At 43.1% G+C, this 16,288-nt stretch overlaps 1 protein-coding gene and 1 long non-coding RNA gene across 3 annotated transcripts in view; one reads left to right on the top strand and one right to left on the bottom strand.

Annotated features, from left to right (window-relative positions):
• Positions 1–11,246, bottom strand: part of LOC119473913 — a 14,455-nt gene extending 3,209 nt beyond the window's left edge. The window contains exon 1 of the long non-coding RNA XR_005203170.1: positions 11,013–11,246. This is a non-coding gene — a long non-coding RNA (uncharacterized LOC119473913). The remainder of the gene's footprint in view (positions 1–11,012) is intronic.
• TRIP11 (thyroid hormone receptor interactor 11) overlaps positions 11,161–16,288 on the top strand; it is a 72,827-nt gene continuing 67,699 nt past the window's right edge. The window contains exon 1 of one of the 2 annotated variants that reach the window (XM_017546964.2): positions 11,161–11,763. In XM_017546964.2, the coding sequence (XP_017402453.1) occupies positions 11,625–11,763 (139 nt within the window). In that variant the 5' untranslated portion in view covers positions 11,161–11,624. The remainder of the gene's footprint in view (positions 11,764–16,288) is intronic. The other variant, XM_017546963.1, reaches the window with a different exon arrangement.

Below are 16,288 nucleotides of genomic sequence, written 5' to 3'. Positions count from 1 at the left end.
TTTTTGAGACAGAGTCTAGCTGTTACCCAAGCTGGAGTGCAATGGAGCAATCTCGGCTCACTGCAACCTCCACCTCCCGGGATCAAGCATTTATCTTGCCTCAGCCTCCCGAGTAGCTGGGATTACAGATGCTGCCATTACACCCAGCTAATTTTTGTATTTTTAGTAGAGATGGAGATTTCACCATGCTAGTCAGGCTGGTCTCAAACTCCTGACCTCAGGTGATCCACCCACCTCAGCCTCCCAAAGTGCAATCACTCCCAAAGTGATTACAGTTGTGAGCCACTGCACCCAACCTCGGGCCACTATTTTCAAAAGTGGATTGTTTGCTGTATCGAGGCCTTAACAAGAATGGACATACATATGTGACCCTAATTAGGAAATACCAGATTGGATTAGCTAATCATGTCGGCAATGTAAATAACTTTATTTTTCATATTCAAAGTAAAAACTTCTTTTACTCTTGGTCCCTTTATAACCAGCATCTTTTTGCTTTAAAAAATGAGCGCCTTTGTATTTTTTTAAGTCTTAATAAAAATATTTTTGTTCGAGTCTGCTTTCATGAATGAAGATTATTGACATGGTTGGTAAATTCTAGAATTTTGATTTTGTTTTTTAATTTGAAGAAAACTTTTGCTATTTTAATTTTTTCCAAAATGGTCTTGCACTGTAAGAATTAATGCTAATAACCTAACTTCTAAATTTATGGTAATTGGCATGTTTAATAGCATATCAAAAAACATTTTATTTTAAGCCTGTGGATTCATAGACAAAGCAATGGGAAACATTAGTGAAATATACATGGGTATTGCTTATGCATTTAGGAAGCTCTCAGTTGTCTCTTGCATAGTTTAAGGAATGTTTTCTGAATTTTTTTTAATGCTTTTTTTTGAAAGAAGAATACATACCTTTTAAATGTTATTATCTAATTTCTACAACACTGGGATATTAGGAATAACTTATTAAAAATTACTGTTCTGTATAAGTAAAATATTTGAAATTCAAGTACAGAAAATATCTGAAACAAAAAGCATTGTTGTTTGGCCATGATAAAAGTGCACTGTGGCAGTGCCGCTTGCTCAGGACCCAGCCCTGCAGCCCTTCTGTGTATGCTCCCTCGTAAGTTCATTTGCCGTTATTACACACACAGGCCTTCCTGTCTGGTCCTTAGAAAAGCCGGGCTTCCAAAGCACTGTTGAACGCTGAGGATTCTGTTGTTAATGTGGATGTTCAATGAGTTGTATTTTAAATATCAAAGATTATTAAATAAAGATAATGTTTGCTTTTCTATTTCCTTTTGAACTTGTGTTTATTTTTAATTCATAGCTTGGCTCTTCAAAGTATGATGAGGGCTGGGCTCAATGGCTTGCGCCTGAAATTCCAGCTACCCAGGAGGCAGAAGCAAGAGGATTGCTTGAGCTCACAAGTTCAAGGCTGCAGTGAGTTATGATCTTGCCACTGAATTCTAGCTTGGGTGACAAAGCAGGAAAAAAGTATGGATGGAGGACCAGCAGCATCTGTATCACCTGTGAGTTTTTCAGAAATGCAGTTTCAGGCCACACTCAGACCTACTGAATCAGAACTTTTCCTTTTTTTTTTAAGAGACGGGGTTTCACCATGTTGGTCAGACTGGTCTTGAACTCCTGACCTCAGGTAATCCACCCGACTCGGCCTCCCAAAGTGCTGGGATTACAGGCGTGAGCCACCGTACCTGGCCTCAGAACTTGACGTTTTACAAGATCCCCGGGAGACTAAAGTGTAGAGTGAAGCGTGAGAAGCACCATTTTATGGATTGTTTTTAACCAGCTGTGGTGATGAATATGAATAATGCAGGTCAGCACAGTCCATAGATAATCTATTCCAGCTGACTGCTGCCAAAAGGTCCATTATTACTGGATCCCCAGTCTTTAGCAAGAGAAGCTAGGAATTCCAAATTTTCATTTGCAATCTGATTTTTAAATGTTTGCTCAATTGGCCCGGTGCCGGTGGCTCATGCCTTTAATCTCAGCACTTTGAGAGGCCAAGGTGGAAGGATCCCTTGAGCCCAGGAGTTCGAGTCCAGCCTGGGCAACATAGGGAAACACCCCATCTCTATTAAAAAAAATACAGAATCCTGCCTTTAAAAAATAATAAATAAATAAGTAAATAAATAAGTAAATAAATAATAAATAAATGTTTGTTCAATTGATTCTTAACCCTTAGGGCCAAACAAAACATTAGTAGCAATTTTTAAGAGTGCTGCTTTTCTTGATTTTATCCAACTCTGGACACCAAAATCCAAATGTAATATTGGAATCCACCTAGACTGATTGAGGAATATATTGTCCTCAAATTTTATGAGGGTTGTTATTCATTTTAGCTTTAATTAGGATTGAGCAAAACTTTTGAAACATGATAATGTTACAGGACAGGGGTCCGGATCCAGACCCCAGGAGAGGGTTCTTGGATCTTGTGCAAGAAAAAATTCAGGGCAAGTCCCTAAATTGAAAGCCCATTTATTAAGAAAGTAGAGAAAAGAATGGCTGCTCCATAGGCAGAGCAGCCCCAAGGGCTGCTGGTTGCCCAATTTTATGGTTATTTCTTTCTTTTCTTTTTGAGAGTCTCACTGTCACCAGGCTGGAGTGCAGTGGCATGATCTCGGCTCACGGCAACCTCTGCCTCTCAGATTCAAGTGATTCTCCTGGTTCAGCCTCCTGAGTAGCTGGGACTATAGGCACACACCAGTATGCCCAGCTAATCTTTGTATTTTTAGTGGAGACAGGGTTTCACCATGTTGGCCAGGATGGTCTCGATCTCTTGATCTCATGATTTGCCTGCCTTGGCCTCCCAAAGTGTTGGGATTACAGGCATGAGTCATCATGCCCAGCAGGTTACTTCTTGATGATATGCTAAACAAGGGGTGGATTATTCATGCCTCCCCTTTTTAGACCATTTAGGGTAACTTCCTGACATTGCCATGGCATTTGTAAACTGTCATGGTGCTAATGGCAGTGTAGCACTGAGAAGGACTAGAGGTCACTCTCGTCGCCATCTTGGCTTTGGTGGGTTTTAGCTGGCCTCTTTACTGCAATTTGTTGTATTAGGATGGTCTTTATGACCTGCATCTTGTGCAGACCTTCTGTCTCATCCTGTGACTTAGAATGCCTTAACCATCTAGGAACGCAGCCCAGTAGTTCTCAGCCTCATTTTACCGAGCCGCTATTCAAGATGGAGTTGCTCTGTTTCAAACACCTCTGACATTTTCCCACCTCCCTTTTATAAGAAAACCCTTAATCCTAAGAGTTGCAGAAAGATGAAGATCCATCTTCTGTAACTTCGTCAGGCTGAAGAAGGGTGACAATATTCCTGCCTAACTATGAGAGTCTCTTGTATTAGGGTAGAGAGGAGCTCAATCAGTCAGTACGGCTCCCTGTCCTTCTTCCCTTCCCCATCCCCTGACAACTACCACTGTACTTTGTCTCTTTGATTCTAAGTATCTCATATAAGTGGAATTATGCGGTATTTGTACGTTTGTGTGTGTGTGTGTGTGTGTGTGTGTGACTAGTGCATTTCAATTAGCATGTCAAGGTTCATCCATGTTGTAGTATACGTCCAAATTTTCTTTTTAAAAGCTGAGTAATATTCCATTGTATGATATATACACATTTTGCTTATTCATTTATACATCAAAGAAAACGAATAGCTTTTATACATACTGTCAGGCCTCCATGTGCAAGCCTGGACGCAGTAAGTCTGAAGTCCTGCCTGCCTCAGCTGATCTCCCCGTCCCCTTGCATTCACCATTGTCCCTCATTGCCCAGCGGAGCTTCCCCTGGACATGAAGCTTCTCACCCCACCCTGCCACCTTTACTGTTCTTGCTCTGTGAATACCCCTCCACCCCACCCTACCATCTTAACTACTCTTATGCCTTACCTAACCCGCCATTGCAACTGAACTTATGGTAATGATACTCCTTGCCCCTACCCCCAACACTGTAACTGATCTTAACTCTGTTACACCCCTGCCCCGTCTCCAAAAGATTTGCTCTAACCTATAAAACCAACTCCTATCCCACCGCCCTTCGCTGACTTCCTTTTCGGACTCAGGCCACCTGCACCCAGGTGAATAAACAGCCATGTTGCTCATACAAAGCCTATTTGGAGAGTCTTTTCATTCAAAGTGTACGTTTTAACACATACCAGCATTAACCTGGTTAAAAAATAAGACGGAAAAATACCAAGCCCAAAAATGTCCAATTCTTAAACACCAGAGAGGTACTATAATCCAAGCTGAGCACAGAGGAATGGCCCTTCCTTGTCTCAGCCCTGAGCCACGTCACCACATGGCCCCAAGCAGCTCTTCTTGTGCCCAGAGTCCTGGTAAGTCTCTTAGAAAATTCAGCCAGGTTCTTCATCCCTCTAAAGTGGCTCAAAACTAGTGCAGGAGGCCAGGAGGGAGCAGATTCTATGCCACTTCCATTGCTTTTGTGCCTTCTTCAGATCAATTTTTTCCAAAAGCTGTGTTTGAATTCTGCACAGGGGTACCTCTGTCTCCAACACTGAACTCCCCCCTGCCGCCCCGCTTTTTGAGACAGGGCCTTGTTCTGTTGCCCAGACTGGAGTGCAGTGGTATCATCTCGGCTCACGGCAACCTCTGCCTCCTGGGCTCAAGCAGTTCTCTTGCCTCAGCCACCGAATAGCTGGGATTACAGGCGTGGGCCACCACGCCCAGCTAATTTTTGTATTTTTAGTAGAGACGAGGTTTTACCATGTTACCCAGGCTGGTCTAGAACTTCTGAACTCAGGTGAGCTGCCCACCTTGGCCTCCCAAAGTGCTGGGATTACAGGCATGAGCCACCATGCCTGACTTAATTTAACTGCTTTGAACCACCATCTCACACATCTTCCAGGGGCTTCTAGTTAAATACAGAGGATATCTACTGTGTAATTCCATTTATATAAGATCCTTGGAATAGTCAAATTCATAAAGATAGAAAGTAGAATGGTGGTTGCCAGGGGGATAGTAGAGGGGAAAATTGGGAGTCATTTAACGAATATGGAAAAAATAAACAAAAATAACCAAAAAAAGAAAAAAAAAATAACGAATATGGAGTTTCAGTCTGGGAAGATGAAAAAAGTTCTGAAGATGGATAGTGGTGGTGGCTATACAACGTGAATGTACTTAATGCCAGTGAACTGTATAACCATTTAACAATTGAGAATGGTTAAAAAGGTCGATTTTGTGTTATGTATATCTTACCACAATAAAAAATACAGAGGATTGATCACTGTATTTGCTCCCTTCCAAAATCCCACCTAGGTGAAAGTAAAGAAAACTATATAAGAATACAGGAACCAGGAGAGGAGATGCATTCATTGTATTAGGTTCCGTTGTAATCATAAAAACTAATATAACAGTGACTTTATGTGCTATGGGTTTTTTTCTCCTCCAATCTTCAAAAAATGTGGAGACCACCAGTCCAGGGATGATATAGCATCACAGTGTCAGGAATCTGCTCTTTCTCTGTAATTGTTACAGGAAAGGGGTCCTGATCCAGACCCCAGGAGAGGGTTCTTGAATCTCATGCAAGAAAGAATTCAGGGTGAATCCAAAGTGCAAAGTGAAAGCAAGTTTATTAAGAGAGTAAAGGAATTAAGAAAGTAAAAGAATAGAAGAACGGCTACTCCATAGACACAGCAGGCCCAAGGGCTGCTCGTTGCCCATTTTTATGGTTATTTCTTGATGTTATGCTAAGCAAAGAGTGGATTATGTATGTCTCCCCTTTTTAGACCATTTAGGGTAACTTCCTGATGTTGCCATGGTATTTGCAAACTGTCATAGCGCTGGTGGGAGTATAGCACTGAGGAAGACCAGAGGTCAGTCTCATGGCCATTTTGGTTTTGGTGGATTTTGATCAGCTCCTTTACTGCAACCTGATCTATGGGCAAGTTCTTTATGACCTGTGTTTTGTGCTGACCTTGTATCTCATCCTCTGACTTAGAATGCCTTAACCATCTGGGAATGCAGCCCAGTAAGTTTCAGCCTCATTTTACCCAGCTCCTATTTAAGATGGAGTTGCTCTGGTTTACACACCTCTGACATAATGGCTGTACATAACACGGCTTCCATGGCTAAGGTCAGCTCATGGATCTAATATGGCTGTGCTGGTGCCCATGCTGCAGAAAGAGAAAGGAGGCCAGGTTTGGTGGCTCACACCTGTCATCCCAGCACTTCGGGAGGCCAAGGTGGGAGGATCGTTTGAGCCCATGAGTTTGAGACTAGCTTGAGCAACATAGGGAGACCTCATCTCTACAACAAATAAAAATGAATTAGTCGGGCGTTGTGGCATGCACCTGTGGTCTCAGCTATTCAGGAGGCTGAACTCCAGCCTGGGCAACAGAGTAAGACCCTATCTCAAACAAACAAACAAAGAAGATCAGAAAAAGGCTATGTGTCTTTTCTTTTGGGTTACTTTCTCAAAGTTGTGCATACCACTTAATTTTTTTTTTTTTTTTTTTTTTTTTTTTTTAAGACAGAGTCTTGCTCTGTCTCAAAGGCTGGAGTGCAGTCGTGCGACCTCGGCTCACCGCAACCTCCACTTCCCGGGTTCAAGTGATTCTCCTGTCTCAGCCTCCTGAGTAGCTAGTGTCTGCCACCATGCCCAGCTAATTTTTCTATTTTTAGAAAAGACGGTGTATCACTATGTTGGCCAGGCTGGTCTCGAACTGCTGACCTCAAGTGATCTGCCTGGCTCAGTCCCGCAAAGTGCTGGGATTACCGGTATAAGCCACTGTGTCTGGTTGAAAATAATTTTTTAAAAGTACTCCAGGAAGGGGAGCGGGTATTAAAAAAAAAAAAAAAAGTACTCCAGGAAGAAGTGGAAAGGACACAGGGGAGTAAGAAAGTGGAAATAGGAAGGGAGGAAGCCAAGCAAGGGGATCATATCAAGCAAAGACTCAGTCTTGCAGACAGTCCAGAGGAAGGATATTCACATCTTAGTCCAAAACAGGACAGGCAAACTGCATATAATTTTGAACACCTGCTGAATAAGGTTGCGTTTCAGCTTTCTGGGCACCTAGAAAGTATGGGCTCCAGTAGCCTGGAGGCAGTCTGCTGACAATGACACACGTGCTGGCTGGTGTGCACAAACGTGGTAAAGGGATGAGGGGTGCAATAGGGGCACTGGCGTCTTGGCTGTCATGCATCCAGGTAAAAAATGGGGGCTCAATTACTATATACGAAGGGGAGAACAGACTTTGGGGAACAATTAGCAGTCATTTCCAGGTGAGACGACAGAAGAGACATGCTAATTTTTTTTTTTTTTTTTTTGGAAGATGACAAGTTGATGTAGGAATGAGCAGAACCAGGAAGCTGAATACTGGTGTTCAAGAGTTTCTAGCAGTATGCAGGAAAGGACAGCAACAAGTATCCTGGGAGGTGAGGGTTAGATGTAGACTGAAATCAGGAGGTGTGGCTAAAACTCTATGAAAGAAACAGCAGAATCAGCCGGGCATGATGGTGGGTGCTTCTAATCCCAGCTACTCGGGAGCCTGAGGCAGGAAAATCCCTTGACCCCAGGAGGTGGAGATTGCAGTGAGCTGACATTGTGCCACTGAACTCCAGCCTGGGGTGACAGAGGGAGATTCTGTCTTAAAAAAAAAAAAAAAAGAAAGAAAGAAAAGAAAAGAAAAAAAGAAATAGATTCCTGCTGGGCACGGTGGCTCACACCTAGTAATCCTAGCAATTTGGGAGGCTGAAGTGGGTGGATCACCTGGGGTTAGGAGTTTAAAACCAGCCTGGCCATCATGGTGAAACCCCATCTTTAAAAAAATAAAAAAGAAAAAGAAAAAGAAATAGCAGATTCCTTAGAAAGGAAACATTCATCACATATATATATATATAATTTGTGGCCATGAGGTGGCTCATGTCTGTAATCCCGGCACTTTGGGAGGCCGAGGCGGGTGGATCACCTGAGGTCAGGGATTCAAGACCAGCCTGGCCAACATGGTGAAAATACCAAAAAATTAGCTGAATATGGTGTTGGGCACCTGTAATCCCAACAGAGCAAAACTCTGTCTCAATAAATAAATAAATAATTTGCAGAACTAAAAGCTCTTTTGGAAAGGGCTCAGGGTGCCCAGCATAATGTATGAAACAAAAAGCCACATCAAAGCACATCATTATTAATTTCAGAGAATCAGATATAAAGATAAGATATGACAAGCTTCTTGGAAAAAAACAAGGCACAGCAAATAATCAGAGATTACAGCAGGAAAATAGGGTCTTGGGTAGAGAGAACTGAGTCTAGCCAATCGACAGAATTCTTGATTTTCTTTTTTTTTTGAGACAGTTTCCCTATGTGATCTCCTCACTTTAACACCCATACTTCTGGGTCCTCATTGCTTGCAAACCATTTCCAGCCCATTCTGTACTAGCCATCCTTGCCTTCCTTCTAATTTTCTAATCTGCCAAGGATTCTCCTGTCTCAAGATATTTGCATCAGCTATTTCTTTCTGCCTGGATTCCCAAATACCTACATGTCTCGTTCTTTTTTTTTTTTTTTTGAGACACAGTCTCACTCTGTTGCCAAGGCTGGAATGTAGTGCTGTGATCTCTGCTCACTGCAACCTCTGCCTCCTGGGTTCAAGTGATTCTTCTGCCTCAGCCTCCCAAGTAGCTTGCGATTACAGATGCCCGCCACCCCACTCCTAATTTTTGTATTTTTAGTAGAGATGGGGTTTCATCATGTTGGCCAGGCTGGTATTGAACTCTGACCTCAGGGGGTCCACCTACCTTGGCCTCCCAAAATGCTGGGATTACAGGCATAAGCCACTGCACCCCAGCATTTTTTTTTTTTTTTTAGTTTCTCATAGAGATGAGGTCTTGCTATGTTACCCAGGCTGGTCTCCTGGGCTCTGAACTCCTGGGCTCAAGTGATCCTCCCCTCTTGGTCTCCCAAGATGCTGGGATTACAGGCATAAGCAGCCGAGATGTCTGACTCTCTTGCTTCCTTCAAGTTTCTGTGCAAAGATTACTTTATCAGTGAGGCCTTCCTTGATCACCCTCTACAACATTACAAGTATCCCCTCTCCACACATCCTTCCTATGTCATCCTCAACCTGCTTTCTTTTCTTTTTTTTTTTTTGAAAAGGGTCTGTTGCTCTGTTGCCCAGGCTGGAGTGCACTGGCATGATCATGGCTCACTGCAGCCTCGACCTCCCAGGTTCAGGCAGTCCTCCCACCTCAGCCTCCTTAATAGCTGGGACTACAGCTGGGTGCCAACATGCCCAGCTAATTTTTGTATTTTTTGGTAGAGATGGGGTTTTGCCATGTTGGCCAGGTTTGTCTCCGACTCCTGAGCCCAAGTGATCCTCCTGCCTCGGCCTTCCAAATTGCTTGGGATTACAGGTGTGAGCCATCGGGTCTGGCCTCACCCTGTTTTATTTGTCTGCCCCCACTTATACCCTGACAGTAGCCATCACCACCTGTCTTAAATTTATTTCATTTTATTTAGTATCTATACCTTCCCAGTAGAATGAAAGCTTCATAAGATGAAGTACTGAATTTTTTTTCCTCTTGCTGTATCCTGTTCCCAGAACAATGGTAAGCACATTAACAAGTTGTTTATCATCGGTATGCCACATTTTAAAAAGCTTTGCAAACACTTAAATAGAAGTCACCATATACCGGGCACTGTTTCAAGTACTTACAAATACTACCTCATTTAATCCTGATACAATCCCACCTAGTTAAGCACTACTATTACCACTCTCCACTTTACTTTGAGAAACCAGTGCACAGAAAGGTTAAGTAACCCATCCAGGGTCAAACAGCTAATAAGTGACAGACCCAAGCAGTCAGGCCTCGGATTCTGCACATCTAACCACTGGGCTGTGATGTCTTTCACATGAATTCAGGGAAAGCATTTAACAAACACTTTCAGAATGAGAGGTAAATTTGATTTTAAGCACATTCAGATATCCAGGGTGACTCCTGAATGTAAAAAAATAAAATAAATAATTTCAGCTTTCAGGGAGAACAACTATTGCCCGGTGCCATCAGATCCCAAATACTGGAGGCATTCCCAGTGTTCTATTCACAAACTGTGCGATCTGTGGTAGCCCGCCTTGTGAATAAAATCAAAGTGAAAGATGCCAGCATACTTATTGCTATGCTAAAAGAACTGCAGACCAATCACATCCTTTTGAAACCAAAATATGTGTAAGTCTCCCTGGCTAGATGCTGTGTGTCCACGTATCATGCACCAATTGCTTGAAAGTCACATGACAGCTTTTCTTCCTTTAGGGAAGGAGGCAGGCCAGGCAGGACACTGTGTTACGGCCACAGTGTGGGTATCTGCATAGCTAGTGCGGCCAATACCATGGGTGCGTTGACACTAAACGGCACTTCTCTATCAAGTTGCCCTGCTGTCCTCTAACGAGTCATTTTGAAAAAAAGGTTGTCCATTTTTCAACTACTTGGGTGAGGGCAGCTTAATGAAAAAAGCTCATCGTATGTCAAAGAAGGTAGGGTTTCAATTGTGAGCTAGAAAGCCACCAGAGGAGATTTCTCCTATAGAGGGCAAGTGTGTTTCCTGCTTGGACACCTGAATTTGCAACCCATCCTTTATTTTATTTTTTTGCAACCCACCCTTTCTATCTTTGTAGTCTCAGTTCCTACCATAGCGCCTGTCACGGAGCAGCTAATCGATACAGTGACGCGTGTGAGTTATTTGAAGCCGCTTCCTGCACAGTGGAACGTCCCCGCCAAGTCTCCCGGCTTCGCTGGGTGTAGTCCCAATTAAAACACTCGGTTTGGGCCGGGTGTGGTGGCTCACGCCTGTAATCCTAACACTTTGGGAGGCCGAGGCGGGCGGATCACCTGAGGTCAGGAGTTCAAGATCAGCCTGGCCAAGATGGTGAAACCCCGTCTTCAAAAAAAAAAGAGAAAGAAAAAAAAGAAAAAGATAAATTTTAAAAATACTCGGTTTCAACAACACAAGGAGGGTCCGCAGGGTCCCCGGGATACCCACCAAGTGTCGGCTCTGCTTTGAAACGCAGCCGCAGGAGGCCGAGGAGCGCCGTGATGCCCGGGTTCCCCCGGCTATTCCACTCGCGGCCTAACCTTGCGCAGGGCGCCGGCAGCTCTCAGTCCAGTCCGCGCTCGGTCCTCCACGCTCCCAGCCTCCCTTGCGCCAAGGACACATCCGGCGGCGTCGCGGGGCCTGTCTACGCCACCGTGGCGCCTTTCTATGATCCTCTGCCGCTTTCTGAGCTAGTGTCATGGCGGTCTGGGTCGAGTTGGCAGGAGTAGACCACGAAACTGGGGGCACTCACTAGAGCAGAGGAAGAAGTGGCCCAATCTGGACGGTGGGAATTCGTGGGAATGAGCAGAAGGCCCTCCATGGGTGACTGTGTCACTAGAGGCAGGCCCCTGGTAAAATTCCAGGCCAGGCCTCCGCGTTTCTAGGCAGAACCCGGAGCCGGCGTTGCCTGAGAACCCCGCTTTGTGTTATCGAATCCTGAGTGTTTTCGACTAGTCTCTCCAAGGCAGGCGACCAAGGATATTTGGTGGGATCGTTCGACGGCGCTAAACGTTTTTTTGTTTCCGAGCGGATTAGGTCGTTCTCTATAAACTCGCCGCGATGTCGTCCTGGCTTGGGGGCCTCGGCTCCGGATTAGGCCAGTCTCTAGGTCAAGTCGGGGGCAGCCTGGCTTCTCTCACTGGCCAGATTTCAAACTTTACAAAGGATATGCTGATGGAGGGCACGGAGGAAGTGGAAGGTAACAGCTGGACCGAGGGAGGGAGGGCTTTTCTAAGACCCTGGGAACGTGCGTTTGGTCCCTGCTTCCATCAGTCAGGAGACGCGGACAGGTCGCAAAGGAATACTGCTCCTCCCTTTTTTCTTCACACACGTCCTCTTGCCTCTTCTCAACAGACTTTCTAAGACGAAAGACCACTGAGAGCCAGGGGAAGAGTCCTGGTTCCCTTCCCTTTAAGTACTCTGGACATTCAAAGTACAGTAGAGTGAAACTGTTCCTACGTTAAGTCGAGTTTATTTTTGTTTGGTTTATCCATGCCCACCACTTACTTTGCCCTCAGCTTGGGGGCTGATCTCATTCTTATCTTCCTGTATTTTGACACAGTTTAAAGAATTGTATGTGTGTTTTCTATTTTTGTAACAGTTGAAATAACTCATAAACATTTAGTGAGTTTTGCTCTTTTTGTCTTGAGTATGTTCGAAACATGGGCATGTTTTTCTATTTTTATTTTTGCTTATTGTGATGATATATTGTAGCTTTCCAGCTGAGAATGTATTTTTGTGTATAATCGCCCTTTTCTCCCATATTTCGAAAGTAGAATAGGGAAGATAACCCTAAGGTACCCTTAGCAATCATCACTCATTTTTGAAGTCCTCAATCTTGTGTTACTAATAAATAGTGACCCAGAGTTACATAGTAATCAGTGGCAACATTAATTACTATTTTAATTTCTTGGCATTTCAGTAAGCACTGTTGGGATCAAAACAGTGTTTAAGTTTCAGTCTAAGTCTGCTCCAGGGATATAATGGGCTATTTTTTTGGGTGAGAGCTGCTTCTTTGACAATTGTATTTCTTATAAGTAAATGTAGTAAGTTAGTATTCTGGCTTAGTTTTTTTGATTGCTAATTTAACAGATTCTTCATATTTATTTGGTTAAAATCGGGAAAGAGAGTTTGATAGAAAGATAATGCTTATGTTTTGAGTTTCTGTGCGGTCTGTTTAGATGGAAGGAAGAATAGACTGGGGAGCTACCGAAATCCATTTTACTGCTTGAGGTTCCCCATGCTATAAAAGTGCATTAGTGAGACAGGTTTGGGGAGGGAAATGAAACGGCTTCTCTATGTGTGGGGGAAAGCATGGGACCTTGAGGGCAGTCAGAAGCTCGGAAGGGTTGGATAACTGTGGGAAATGACTAGTCTCTCCTTGTATCCTAGATAGGAGAAAATGGTTGGCTGTTTGTTTGACCCTAAGCCAGAGAATATGCATCCCTCAACCTGGATGTCTTCCAGGTTGAAGGTGGAATTCATTTTGTTCTGCCCAGTGTGCCCCTGTTTCTCAATCTTAATGGCTTCCCTCTCAGCTCAGTTGCCTAAAGTGTAAATCTTCATGTCTTTGTTTTGTGTCTTTTTTCATCACCTATTTCCAGTTGGTCACCAAATCTTGTTTATCCTATGCCAGAATTGTCCCTTCCTTTATTACTCCTTATTCTTTAGATCCCTATAATCTTTCCCAGGGACTATTTCTCTTTAGTGTCTGTCACCCATTTCTCCCTACTCCAATCAATTTTCTTTTTTTCTTTATATATAAATATTTTAATATGTGTGTATTTATATATATTTTTTTTAAAGGCAGGGTTTCACCATGTTGGTCAGGCTGTTCTTGAACTCCCGACCTCAGGTGATCCATCCGCCTTGGCCTCCAAAGTGCTTGGATTACAGGCGTGAGCCACTACGCCTGGCCTCCAATCAATTCTCTATTGTCAGTTACTTTCTAAAAACAAACGTGCTTAAAACTTTTTTGACCTTGTTACGGGATAAAATCCAAACCTCTTAGTTTTGGAAGGCCAAGAACCATCTGTCTGGGTTTTTTGTTTTATTTTGTTTTTTGAAAGAGAGTCTCACTCTGTCACCCAAGCTGAAGTACAGTGGCGCTGTCTGGGCTCACAGCAATCTTCAGTTCCTGGGTTCAAGTGATTCTCCTGCTTCAGCCTCCCAAGCAGCTGGGATTACAGGCATGTGCCACCACACCCAGCTAATTTTTCTATTTTTAGTAGAGATGGGGTTTCAGCGTGTTGGCCAGGCTGGTCTCAAACTCCTGACCTCAGGTGATCCACCTGCCTTGGCCTCCCAAAGTGTTTAGATTACAGGCCTTCAATGTACCTTTTCTAGTTCCTATACCAATTGCTGTACGTATGCGCATACACATGCTTGCTCATACACAGAGCCCCTGTCCTGAGATTTTGTCAGGTACTTACTCAACTTCAAGCATCTACATGGAAAGCCCTTTCTTCTCTATTTCCTCCTTCACCCAGAAAACAATTTTCCTGTACATCCCTGCTCACATGTCAGATACTTAAGTACTTGGTAAACCATTCTGACTCCCATACAAGTTAAGTTGAATGTTGGTAACCTGTGTTCGGACAGAACTTTGTGGATCGCTCCCTGACCGCACTTAACATGTTGAGTTATAATTTATCTGTTTTCTTGATGCCCAGGGCGGGGACTGAATCCTCCTTATATTACCAATATATGGCATCTTCCTTTTGGCACATAGTAAATGTTCAATAAAAATGGCACAAGTAGATGATTAGAAATCTGCAAAGTTGCTTAATGCTTTTATTCTTTTCCCTTTGTATTCCAGTTGGACTTGCTTAACACCTAATTTATTGATTTTGTAAATTTTTTAAATGGGGGTCTGGGCATGTGCGGTGGTTCACACCTGTAAATCTCAGCACTTTGGGAGGCCAAAGTGGGAGGATAGCTTAAAGACAGGAGTTGGGGACCAGCCTGGGCAACATAGGGAGATCTCATTTCTACAAAAAGTTTTTAGCTGGGCATGGTGGCATGTGCCTGTAATCTCACCTACTTGGGAGGCTGAGATGGGAGGTTTCCTTGAGCCCAGGAGTTCAAGGCTTCAGTGAGCTGTGATTGCACCAGCTTGGGTGACAGAGATGACCCTCTCTCAAAAAAATAAAATGAAAGGAGGGTCAGAGTACAGTTCTTTTATTCAATGAACAAGTATTAGTGTTTTGCCTGTGTCAGCAATGAAAAATAAAGCAGTTCCAAAATAGCACTATAGGGACAACTTGAAAGCCATCCATATTTACAATATCAGAAGGTTGCAGTTTTACTCAACACTACTGATTTCAAGGTTAGAAGCTTGGGCTTTAAAATTAGATAGACATACGTTGAAATTCTGCTTTTGTGCATTATAAGCTGTGGGATTTTTGGCAAATTATCAGAAATTAACCTCCAAAAAGCAGTTTCCTTATCTGTTAAACAGGGATAATCATACCCATTGAGAGTTTAAGAGGATTAAATGAAATCATGAGTGTAAAATGCCTGGAACTGTGGCTAGCAAATTGTAAACGTTAATGAATGGTAAATGTCATATTTGCCCTCATTGACAAAGTCAGAGTATTTTTGTCTGCATAATATCTCCTCTTTGTACTTAAAAAGGCCAAGTTTTTTCTTGGGGGAGGTATGGAGTTTGCATGAACTTGTAAAATCCTTCTCTGAAACAGTTGCTGCTTTTAATAATTACCTTTCTAAATAGATTAGATTATACTTGGTCCTCTTCAGAGAAGCAATTAAACACTCTTTTCATAGTTTCAAGCAAGATTATAAACAACCACAAATGTAACCTTACATGGTGATTTTCTAAACAAGAGTGTTTGTCACTGTAATTATTGCATGCTTCTTTTGATTTCAACCAAGCTTGTCCAACCTGTGGTCAGCAGGCTGCTTGCGGCCCAGGATGGATGGGCTTTGAATAAGACCTAACACAAATTCGTAAAGTTTTTTTTTTTTCTTTTTTGAAATGGAGTCTTGCTCTGTCACCCAGGCTGCAGTACAGTGGTGTGATCTCGGTTCACTGCAGCCTCCGTCTCCCAGGTTCAAGTAATTCTCCAGCCTCAGCCTCCCTAGTACCTGGGATTACAGACACATACCACTATGCCGGGCTAAACTTTCTTAAAATATTATGAGTTTTTCTGACCAGGCATGGTGGCTCACACCTGTAATCCCAGCACTTTGGGAGGCTGAGGAAGGTGGATCACCTGATGTCAGGAGTTTAAGACCAGCTTGGTTAACATGGTGAAACCTCGTCTTTACTAAAAAACGCAAACATTTTGTATTTTTTACAAAATTTTTTTTTTAAAAAAATTGTCTTTAGTAGAGATGAGGTTTCACCAGGCATGGAGGCACAGGCCTGTAGTCCCTCCTACTGGGGAGGCTGAGGTGGGGGAATCACTTGAACCTGGGAGGCAGAGATTGCAATGAGCTGAGATTGTGCCACTATACTCCAGCCTGGGCACCAGACTAAGACTCAGTCTTAAAAAAGAAAAAAAAGAGAGAGATTTTTTGCCAATATTTTTTTAGGCTCATTAGCAATTGTTAGTGTATTTTATGTATGGCCCAAGACAGTTCTCCTTCCAGTATGGCCCAGGGCAGCCAAAAAATTGGACACTCCTAATAAACTGTAGTTCAGAGAAGTTATTTTCATATTAAGGTGCTGTAATGAAAAAAATACTAGTACCAAGAAAAAA

Source organism: Cebus imitator, unplaced genomic scaffold, assembly GCF_001604975.1.
Source record: "Cebus imitator isolate Cc_AM_T3 unplaced genomic scaffold, Cebus_imitator-1.0 Scaffold193, whole genome shotgun sequence".
Taxonomy (NCBI): Eukaryota; Metazoa; Chordata; class Mammalia; order Primates; family Cebidae; genus Cebus; species Cebus imitator.
The sequence above is the reverse complement of the archived record's forward strand: the minus strand, read 5'-3'. Positions and strand labels throughout refer to the sequence as shown.